At 39.4% G+C, this 12,500-nt stretch overlaps 1 protein-coding gene across 1 annotated transcript in view; it reads right to left on the minus strand.

Annotated features, from left to right (window-relative positions):
- The window catches only part of LOC139746477 (limbic system-associated membrane protein-like), a 290,094-nt gene that overhangs the window by 828 nt on the left and 276,766 nt on the right, over positions 1 to 12,500 (minus strand). Inside the window, exons 9-10 of the mRNA XM_071657746.1 lie at positions 5,624 to 5,785; positions 1 to 772 (exon numbers count right to left, since the gene is read on the minus strand). The exon at positions 1 to 772 is cut by the window's left edge and continues 828 nt beyond it. Of these exons, the coding sequence (XP_071513847.1) occupies positions 681 to 772; positions 5,624 to 5,785 (254 nt within the window). The 3' untranslated portion in view covers positions 1 to 680. The remainder of the gene's footprint in view (positions 773 to 5,623; positions 5,786 to 12,500) is intronic.

Raw genomic sequence — 12,500 nt, forward strand, 5'->3', positions numbered from 1 at the left:
CATCCACTTATAGTGACTACGTTCGTCTGTTCCTAATTCATTTCATTATTTCATCCATTCCAAATTCCTTCCTTTTCTATTCTCGTATGCATTTATATATATATATATATATATATATATATATATATATATATATATATATATATATATATATATATATATATATATATATATATATATATATATATATATATATATATATATATATATATATATATATATATATATATATTCATATATACATGTATTTCTTGACACTGAGCTATGCACTGATCATCTCCTAGTCATGTCTTCCTCCTTTGTATCTCTGTTTCTTCTCCTGCTTCCCACAACAGCGGCGGCGTCCTCGTCTCCTCCTGTCCGTGACACACTGTCGTCCACATCCTGCAGGATGTCCAGGGTGGGACTCACGCAGGGACACACAGAAGGAAGGAGAGGTGGAGCGGAAGAAGACAACTTCTCCCTCTCCTTTTTGGGAGGTTGTGAGGCTCACTTGTTCTTCCCTCCTCCTCCTCCTCCTCCTTTTCCTGTCCTCAACCTCCTCATCTCCCATCTTCTTCTTCTTCTTCTTCTTCTTCTTCTTCTTCTTCTTCTTCTTCTTCTTCTTCTTCTTCTAACTTCCTCCTTCAGGAGCTTGTGCGGGTCTAAGACCTCAGCGGGAGGAGCGTCCTAAGGAAGAGCTAGCGAAGGAGGAACTCTCGTAACACGACAGGCGTCAGCAGGAGATAGAGAATGTACAGGTCGAGGGAGCTAATACAAGAGGCGGCGTTACCTAAGGGAGAAGAGATGATTGTAAAGGATTTACTTTGGGAGGAATGTTATAGTTACTTAATGTCTTCTGTATTGTCTGGTTCTAAAATGTTGATGTGATTATTATGTTGTGTACTGTAGTATGTATAATTATGTACTTTACTGGATGACTATGTAATAAACACACATACATACACGGTAAAATATAAGGATATATAGATACACACACACACACACACACACACACACACATATATATACATATATATATATATATATATATATATATATATATATATATATATATATATATATATATATATATATATATATATATATATATATATATATATATATATATATATATATATATATGAATTCAGCAAACATATGCATACATTAGCAAATATATATATTTTTTTTTTTTTTTTTTTTTTTTTTTTTTTTTTTTATACTTTGTCGCTGTCTCCCGCGTTTGCGAGGTAGCGCAAGGAAACAGACGAAAGAAATGGCCCAACCCCCCCCCCCCATACACATGTACATACACACGTCCACACACGCAAATATACATACCTACACAGCTTTCCATGGTTTACCCCAGACGCTTCACATGCCTTGATTCAATCCACTGACAGCACGTCAACCCCTGTATACCACATCGCTCCAATTCACTCTATTCCTTGCCCTCCTTTCACCCTCCTGCATGTTCAGGCCCCGATCACACAAAATCTTTTTCACTCCATCTTTCCACCTCCAATTTGGTCTCCCTCTTCTCCTCGTTCCCTCCACCTCCGACACATATATCCTCTTGGTCAATCTTTCCTCACTCATTCTCTCCATGTGCCCAAACCATTTCAAAACACCCTCTTCTGCTCTCTCAACCACGCTCTTTTTATTTCCACACATCTCTCTTACCCTTACGTTACTTACTCGATCAAACCACCTCACACCACACATTGTCCTCAAACATCTCATTTCCAGCACATCCATCCTCCTGCGCACAACTCTATCCATAGCCCACGCCTCGCAACCATACAACATTGTTGGAACCACCATTCCCTCAAACATACCCATTTTTGCTTTCCGAGATAATGTTCTCGACTTCCACACATTTTTCAAGGCTCCCAAAATTTTCGCCCCCTCCCCCACCCTATGATCCACTTCCGCTTCCATGGTTCCATCCGCTGCCAGATCCACTCCCAGATATCTAAAACACTTCACTTCCTCCAGTTTTTCTCCATTCAAACTCACCTCCCAATTGACTTGACCCTCAACCCTACTGTACCTAATAACCTTGCTCTTATTCACATTTACTCTTAACTTTCTTCTTCCACACACTTTACCAAACTCAGTCACCAGCTTCTGCAGTTTCTCACATGAATCAGCCACCAGCGCTGTATCATCAGCGAACAACAACTGACTCACTTCCCAAGCTCTCTCATCCCCAACAGACTTCATACTTGCCCCTCTTTCCAGGACTCTTGCATTTACCTCCCTAACAACCCCATCCATAAACAAATTAAACAACCATGGAGACATCACACACCCCTGCCGCAAACCTACATTCACTGAGAACCAATCACTTTCCTCTCTTCCTACACGTACACATGCCTTACATCCTCGATAAAAACTTTTCACTGCTTCTAACAACTTGCCTCCCACACCATATATTCTTAATACCTTCCACAGAGCATCTCTATCAACTCTATCATATGCCTTCTCCAGATCCATAAATGCTACATACAAATCCATTTGCTTTTCTAAGTATTTCTCACATACATTCTTCAAAGCAAACACCTGATCCACACATCCTCTACCACTTCTGAAACCGCACTGCTCTTCCCCAATCTGATGCTCTGTACATGCCTTCACCCTCTCAATCAATACCCTCCCATATAATTTACCAGGAATACTCAACAAACTTATACCTCTGTAATTTGAGCACTCACTCTTATCCCCTTTGCCTTTGTACAATGGCACTATGCACGCATTCCGCCAATCCTCAGGCACCTCACCATGAGTCATACATACATTAAATAACCTTACCAACCAGTCAACAATACAGTCACCCCCTTTTTTAATAAATTCCACTGCGATACCATCCAAACCTGCTGCCTTGCCGGCTTTCATCTTTCGCAAAGCTTTTACTACCTCTTCTCTGTTTACCAAATCATTTTCCCTAACCCTCTCACTTTGCACACCACCTCGACCAAAACACCCTATATCTGCCACTCTGTCATCAGACACATTCAACAAACCTTCAAAATACTCATTCCATCTCCTTCTCACATCACCACTACTTGTTATCACCTCCCCATTTACGCCCTTCACTGAAGTTCCCATTTGCTCCCTTGTCTTACGCACCCTATTTACCTCCTTCCAGAACATCTTTTTATTCTCCCTAAAATTTACTGATAGTCTCTCACCCCAACTCTCATTTGCCCTTTTTTTCACCTCTTGCACCTTTCTCTTGACCTCCTGTCTCTTTCTTTTATACTTCTCCCACTCAATTGCATTTTTTCCCTGCAAAAATCGTCCAAATGCCTCTCTCTTCTCTTTCACTAATACTCTTACTTCTTCATCCCACCACTCACTACCCTTTCTAAACAGCCCACCTCCCACTTTTCTCATGCCACAAGCATCTTTTGCGCAATCCATCACTGATTCCCTAAATACATCCCATTCCTCCCCCACTCCCCTTACTTCCATTGTTCTCACCTTTTTCCATTCTGTACACAGTCTCTCCTGGTACTTCCCCACACAGGTCTCCTTCCCAAGCTCACTTACTCTCACCACCTTCTTCACCCCAACATTCACTCCTCTTTTCTGAAAACCCATACTAATCTTCACCTTAGCCTCCACAAGATAATGATCAGACATCCCTCCAGTTGCACCTCTCAGCACATTAACATCCAAAAGTCTCTCTTTCGCACGCCTGTCAATTAACACGTAATCCAATAACGCTCTCTGGCCATCTCTCCTACTTACATAAGTATACTTATGTATATCTCGCTTTTTAAACCAGGTATTCCCAATCATCAATCCTTTTTCAGCACATAAACCTACAAGCTCTTCACCATTTCCATTTACAACACTGAACACCCCATGCATACCAATTATTCCCTCAACTGCCACATTACTCACCTTTGCATTCAAATCACCCATCACTATAACCCGGTCTCGTGCATCAAAACCGCTAACACACTCATTCAGCTGCTCCCAAAACACTTGCCTCTCATGATCTTTCTTCTCATGCCCAGGTGCATATGCACCAATAATCACCCACCTCTCTCCATCAACTTTCAATTTTACCCATATTAATCGAGAATTTACTTTCTTACATTCTATCACATACTCCCACAACTCCTGTTTCAGGAGTATTGCTACTCCTTCCCTTGCTCTTGTCCTCTCACTAACCCCTGACTTCACTCCCCAGACATTTCCAAACCACTCTTCCCCTTTACCCTTGAGCTTCGTTTCACTCAGAGCCAAAACATCCAGGTTCCTTTCCTCAAACATACTACCTATCTCTCCTTTTTTCACATCTTGGTTACATCCACACACATTTAGGCACCCCACTCTGAGCCTTCGAGGAGGATGATCACTCCCCGCGTGACTCCTTCTTCTGTTTCCCATTTTAGAAAGTTAATACAAGGAGGGGAGGATTTCCGGCCCCCCGCTCCCGTCCCCTCTAGTCGCTTTCTACGACACGCGAGGAATACGTGGGAAGTATTCTTTCACCCCTATCCCCAGGGATAATATACATATATATATACATATACACACACGCACACATACACACACACACGCACACACACACACACATACATATATATACATATGAAAAATGTAAGAAACAATTTAGAAAACAAACTTTTAGCTTGAAATGAATGAAAAAATGAATGTCACATAATGGTTCAACCTCTGGCTATGGAAAAGGAAATGTACAATTTATTCACACAAACGTCAATAGCAGTTCTCATCAATTTCACCACTGTATCAATAAGCTTCAATGTCTAAGCTACATTTTTCTCCAACTTCACTATATATATATATATATATATATATATACATATTCATATATACATATGTAGAGGCATGTAATCACACACACACACACACACACACACACACACACACACACACACACACACACACACACACACACACACATACAAGTAAGGGCCACACGATCATAAAACTTTCTCCCTGTCATGAACAATTAGATATTTTAAAATAGGTAATTGCAAGTAGGCAAATACTAATTGATATTTACGAATATTTGATTAAAAATCATTAATTGAAGGGTTGTAATTAGAAATATGTAATACACTTGGGAAAAGGAAATTACAAATGTGTTATGAAAAATAAGTGATTACAGATAAGATATTCACACGGTTATCACAAATAGGTAATTACAATTGGGCAATTACATATAACTAATTGAAAATAAGCAACAACAAATAGGTAATTACAATTGGGCAATTACAAACAAATGATTGAAAATAGGCAATCACAAATAGGTAACTAAAATTGGGCAATTACAAATAAATAGTTGAAAATAGGCAATCACAAAAAGATAATTACAATTGGGCAATTACAAATAAATAATTGAAAATAGGCAATCACAAATAGGTAATTACAATTGGGCAATTACAAATAAATAATTGAAAATAGGCAATCACAAATAGGTAATTAAAATTGGGCAATTACAGATAACTAATTGAAAATAAGCAACAACAAATAGGTAATTATAATTGGGCAATTACAGAAAGATAATTGAAAATAGGCAGTCACAAATATGTAATTATGATTGGGCAATTACAGATAGATAATTGAAAATAAGTAATCACAAATTGGTTATTACACTCACCTGTACTGTAGGTAAATGTTTTTCTGCCATATTGCTGTTTCCACTGTTCTCCCTTCTGCTGTTGCTCCTGCTGCTGTTGGTGATGCTGTTGCTGCTGCTGCTGCTGCTTCTGTAGGCCCCCCACTTCCCCATCTATCGTCAGAACAGCTGTGCCGTTTTTGCCTGTCAAGGGGAGTGACAGGAAGAGAAGACTGTGACAAAGGCTTTCAAAGGCATGTTGACAGTCACACGTCTCCCTATGTGGTTTAAGGATTGTGGGAGGATATGTATATGTGTCTCCATGTGTGAGCAGGGATATGTATGTTTTTATATGTGAGATGTACTTTATTGTGTTGTGGCTCCACATGCGTCTTCATGTGTGAGCAGAGGTATATGTGTGTTTTTATATGTGAGATGTCCTTTTTGTGTTGTGGATCCACATGTTTTTCCATGTTTGAGTACTGATCCTCATATGTGTTTTTATATGTGAAATGTGCCTTTGTGTTGTGGCTCCACATGTCTCTTCATTATGTGAGTACACATCCTCATATGTGACTAGATATCTTCATATGTGATATTCCTTTTCGTATGGGACATATGTATTCATATGTGTGATCACATGTGAAGTGTGATCCAATTGTTCCTTCATAAGTGCCTTCATATGTTATATATATGACTTGCTCTTGTAATGTATGTCTTTATATATCTCTTCATATGTGATATGATGATTTCTTGTTATAATAATAATAAAGACATTTTGATGTATGTTTCTTGTGAAGTTAGGATGAGATGACCAAGACGGTGTTCACGTCACATATATAAGGAGCAAGAAACAAAATGTGATGGAAGGAAGGAGTGAAAGATACTTTGAAGTCTTGGTGCCCTGAACATGCAGGAGGGTGCATGGCGTGCAAGGGATGGAGCGAACTGGAGCACTGTGGATTACAGGGGACGACTCGCTGTCAGTGGGCTCAACGGGGCATATGAAGCGTCGGAGGAAACAACAGAAAGATCTGTGGGGCCTTGTTGTGGGTAGGGCCTGGTTGTGGGTAGGGATATGGTTTCAGTCCATTAAGAATGACGGTCAGAGTGTGGATGTAAGCGGATGAGGCCATTTTCTTGTCTGTTCTTGACACTACCTCACTAAAATAGAAAATGGAATGGTGAAGATCATATATATATATATATATATATATATATATATATATATATATATATATATATATATATATATATATATATATATATATATATATATATATATATATATATATATATCCCCATGAGTCCACGGGGAAAATAAAACATGTATTTTACATATTCGCCATTTCCCGTGTTAGCTAGGTAGCGTTAAGAACAGAGGACTGAGCCTTAGAGGGAACATCCTCACTTGGCCCCCTGCTAACCTCTACACTGACCAGACACAGGGCAAGAAGCCTCACAAATATGTGTGGTGACGAATATATATTTCCTCTACTCAGAGTCTAAATCTAAGATGACACGTACTTGATGGTGTCTGTAGAAACGAATGAGTATCTCTCGCGGGGGAAATAATTGAAGATGACAGAAGACGACCCTTATTTAATGAACGGGTCGAGTCAATAGAAAAATCTTGTTGGTTTTTTTTTTTTTTTTTTTTTTTTTTTTTGTGTGTGTGTGTGTGTGTGTGTGTGTGTGTTATGTGACTGTCTTCCAATGATTATTACCATGAGTAACAGGTTACCATCGAGGAGGATACTTGCCGCTGTCAACGGACTGAAGGAAAGTATACTAAGTCTTGTCGAAGAACTTCGCAATCGAAATGGGTCCATCATTTCCCAACTCCTGTGTGGAGCGCATCCTACAGGAGTTCCATGAAAACTGGGGTATCTTGGAGAGAGAGAGAGAGAGAGAGAGAGAGAGAGAGAGAGAGAGAGAGAGAGAGAGAGAGAGAGAGAGAGAGAGAGAGAGAGAGAGAGAGAGAGAGAGAGAGAGAGCGAAGCGTTGTCCCACATCTCCCCCATTACACGTTGCCCAACACGTGAAAACCGACCTTAGATCCGAGGTCTGTATGGCCCATAAGGCTTCAACAGGAGGTGGCGTCATATAGGCCCCTTCTGCTGTACACTGAAGCTCTTGTTATTACCCCCCTCCCCTTCCCCTTCCCCCCCCTCACTACCCCCCCCCCCCCCCCCCCCCCCGGGTGCACTGTGTCCATGAATTCGGAAAAGAAATGTTGTTTGGGGTCCCTGGCGCCTGACCCATTCAGGAACACGATGGGTCTACGTTGGTCGGGGATTGGCTTTGAAGTGGCTATATCTGTAGTTATTGTCTCTCTCTCTCTCTCTCTCTCTCTCTCTCTCTCTCTCTCTCTCTCTCTCTCTCTCTCTCTCTCTCTCTCTCTCTCTCTCTCTCTCTCTATATATATATCTCTATCTATATATATATAACTATATATATATATATATATATATATATATATATATATATATATATATATATATATATATATATATATATATATATATATATATAAAACAAAGTGCATATGAACAAAACCTTCATAGAACTTACAAACCTCCAACAGCCAGGATCGAACCCGGGACCCCTGCGCAACAGGCGGGAGCGCTACCGCTAGGCTATGATCGCCCCTAATCGCATTCCCATGCACTTTTTTCGTATTCATATACCTCCGCGTTGTACAGTTAGGTTCGATAAAGTGCTATCTGTTGGCTGTGTGAGCCTGCTGGGAAATGACCGATGGAGACCCCGTTGCTCACCAACGTGTGACAAAGGGTATTCGAGTACTCAGTATTCGAATAGTCATTTCCCTATTAGAGGCGATCATAGCCTAGCAGTAGCGCTCCCGCCTGTTGCACAGGGGTCCCGCGTTCGATCCTGGCTGTTGGAGGTTTGTGTGATATATATATATATATATATATATATATATATATATATATATATATATATATATATATATACACATGCATATGCATATGTTTATACTTGCTCGCCTTCATCCATTTGCGGCGCCACCACACCCCACTTGAAACAGCACATATGCATGAAGGAAAAGAAAAAAGATAGAATATCCATTGTCTTCTCTTCCCCTATATCCGATCGCCGCCCCCTGTGTCAGAGAGGTAGTGCTAGGAAACAGACGAGGAAAGGCCATATATGCTCACACGCAGTCTCCAGTTGTCATGTGTAATGTACCGAAACCACAGCTCTTTATCCACATCCAGTCCCCACAGACTTTTCCATGGTTTACCCCAGACGTTTCGCATGCCCTGGTTAAGTCCATTGATAGCATGTCGACCCAAGTATACCACTTCGTTCCAACTCACTCTATTCCGTGCACGCCTCTCATCCTCCTGCATGTTCGAGCCCCGATCACTCAAAATCATTTTTACTCCATCCTTCCACCTCCAATTTGGTCTCCCGCTCCTCCTTGTTCCTTCCACCTCTGACACATAAATATACACCCGCGCTTACGCCAGGTATCCATTTATCGACCAGCCTCTCAAGAAAAGCGGATGAACAGCTGGGTTGACTGAATCAGGTGCATAACTACCTGCTTCATCCGGGAATCAATAACTAGTGTGTGTGTGTGTGTGTGTGTGTGTGTGTGTGTGTGTGTGTGTGTGTGTGTGTGTGTGTGTGTGTGTGTGTGTGTGTGTGTGTGTGTGTGTGTGTAGAATAGAATCATCTGTGAAAAAAAGAAACACATTCAAATTACTTTTAAGAGCGAATGATAAAATAATTTTTCATGTCTCTAAGCTAACGCCCAGACTTAATTCACACGTCTTCGACCTTAACATTATGAACAATTGCTTCGAACCCCCGACGTGTTGACTGGCAATCTACAGTGATGACAAGAAACACAGAGTTCTGATGTAAATTCAAGAACTCAGACACATACAGGTCAAGAAACATTGTAGCTAAAGGTCATCATAAAAGAAATGAATAAGAGAGGTGAAAATGCATAACAATATATATATATATATATATATATATATATATATATATATATATATATATATATATATATATATATATATATATATATATATATATATATATATATATATATATATATATATATATATATATATATAATATATATATATATATATATATATATATATATAATCATGCGAATTATACTAAATTCAATGAGAAGGAAAGATATATTCAAAACTTCTTAACTAACAGCTTAAACCTAATGACATGAAACCCATTAGCTGGGAGAATGTTACAGGAACACGGTACTTAATGACACAGACATACACACACACACACACACACACACACACACACACACACACACACACACACACACACAGACCAACAGGTGTATATAGGCGTAACAAAGAATAACAGGGTACAGCCAGTGGTACCATAACAGACCAGTACGGTACACAAGATAGAATCGTTCTGTGCTATGGTACTCAGGTGTACCGTATCATCGGTCTGTGCTATGGTACTCAGATGTACCGTATCATCGGTCTGTGCTATGGTACTCAGATGTACCGTATCATCGGTCTGTGCTATGGTACTCAGATGTACCGTATCATCGGTCTGTGCTATGGTACTCAGATGTACCGTATCATCGGTCTGTGCTGTGGTACTCAAGTGTACCGTATCATCGGTCTGTGCTATGGTACTCAAGCTGTACCGTATTAAGGGCGATGTCTATCACCAAGACATACGGAGATGGCTGTCTGATCTCTGAGAGCGTGATAGTGTTACCCCAACACTCTCCTAGAACCTCGTGGGTTAGTGCGCTAGCCCTCAAGGCACAGGAGAGAGAGAGAGAGAGAGAGAGAGAGAGAGAGAGAGAGAGAGAGAGAGAGAGAGAGAGAGAGAGAGAGAGAGAGAGAGAGAGAGAGAGAGAGAGAGCGGGGAACATCAGAAATTCAGAAATTGTGATGATGATGATGATGATGACATATTCTTATCTGAAAGGTGACCTGATGTTGCAAGGCAGGTAAATCATTTAACATTTCACGTGGACTTTACGTCACCACGACCCCTGAGGGCTTGCCTCCAGGCGGTAATCGTACACTAATTATGTATTTGTTTGCAATAACCTTCAACACACTGGGACAGAATTTCCACACCGTCCCTACCAACGCACTCTGTTGCATACCTGCAATTGCTCTGTCATATTCTGCAATATATGTATATATATATATATATATATATATATATATATATATATATATATATATATATATATATATATATATATATATATATATATATATATATATATATATATATATATATATGTAAATGATACGTAAATCATTGTAAACCATTGCATATGTTATAATTCACTAGTTTTTCAATTATCTTTTTATCAATAATCTGTTTATCATATGGTTTTCTTCATGATATGAGATATGAACAAGGGATAAACTACCCGTTTATTCATTATCACTTTGCTCTTGTATCAATACATCGTGGACGTACAACTACAACCCATCATGAATCAAATATCAAATTACTGATACGACAGAAACGGGAGTGGCATACATTCTGCAGTGTTTAAAACTGTGGCTGTGAACGTACGTACGCAGGCAATATCTTGACCTGAAATTAACGTACGGCTGAAGACTATATCCAGGCATGATAATGTAGGCAGCTGAGGGTCAAATTCTGTAGGTCAATAGGTAAGGTCATCTCCTTAGGTTACAGGTCATTGAATTTTGGGAGGACAGGTCATCTATGGTGCACTTCAAGGATACATTTAAGGTCTTAACTTGTGTATTTTGATGACATGTAAAAGGATTGCTTTCGCTTTTGTTATCTGTAGTCTTGTAGGGTCGTGGGAATGTTATAATCTTTTCAGTAATATGTTCACCAGTGAGGGTCTACATCGTGTTGTTACGGAGCGGGTGTTTCTTGGGTCTTCATTGTGTAGTTGGGTTGTTAAGCGCTGGGTGATTTATGAAGTCGTTACACCAAATGAGGTTAGGTTATTTTTGAAGTGAACAGCCTTCATATTGGCAGTGGTTCTTGTGCACTACGTTGATGGGTCAGTGTGGGTTTGTGTTCTGTGTGAGGTTTGGTTCTCAAGATGTGGTCTCTGGTTTTCTTGATTTCATAGCAGTTAATGATGTCAAATCGCACTCCAGAGATGTTTGCAGGGTAAAAGGTCTTTCTAATATTTCCTTTGGGAGGCGTTCGTCCAACTGATGGACAAGAAATGTCTGGTTCTTGTATTAGACTCGACGAACAGTTCTGATGAACGAGTCGTTTTAGGGCGGGGATCAAATGTGTCTCTTTATGAATAGATAGGGTTGTTAGAAGAACCATTGTTAACTAAGATTGGTTTGACTCTGGTAGTGTCTTTAGGGACGAGATCTCATAATGTACAACCTTTGTAGGCACGATTCAGCTGGGCTTTGATGATACCACTTCACTTTGAACCTTTGGCCAATTCAAGTTGACCCTAATTACCTCAACTACCACTCAGGAACAACACACCACCAAACTTGAGGGAAACATGGATTTCAGTTCAAGCTATTACCTTCATGGTAAGCACCAGCCTCAACACTCCTCAAAGTGAACCATCCCTGCATCTGTTCTTTTTATTTCATCCGTGTTGCGTCAGTCTTTTGTTAATTGAACGGAAGGTTGAACAATGCTTGTGTGCCGGAAACGTAATTCTGGTAACACAGAAATGAAAATGAAAATGAAAAAATATGACATTTACTAAAACTTTATTTGAAAGAAAGAAAAACAATTGAAAAGATAAAAGAAAACTAGTGAATGTTAAATATGCATTAGTCTTAAACATACACGTTGTTATAGAATATATATATATATATATATATATATATATATATATATATATATATATATATATATATATATATATATATATATATATATATCTATATATATATAT

Source organism: Panulirus ornatus, chromosome 65 (assembly GCF_036320965.1).
Source record: "Panulirus ornatus isolate Po-2019 chromosome 65, ASM3632096v1, whole genome shotgun sequence".
NCBI lineage: Eukaryota > Metazoa > Arthropoda > Malacostraca > Decapoda > Palinuridae > Panulirus > Panulirus ornatus.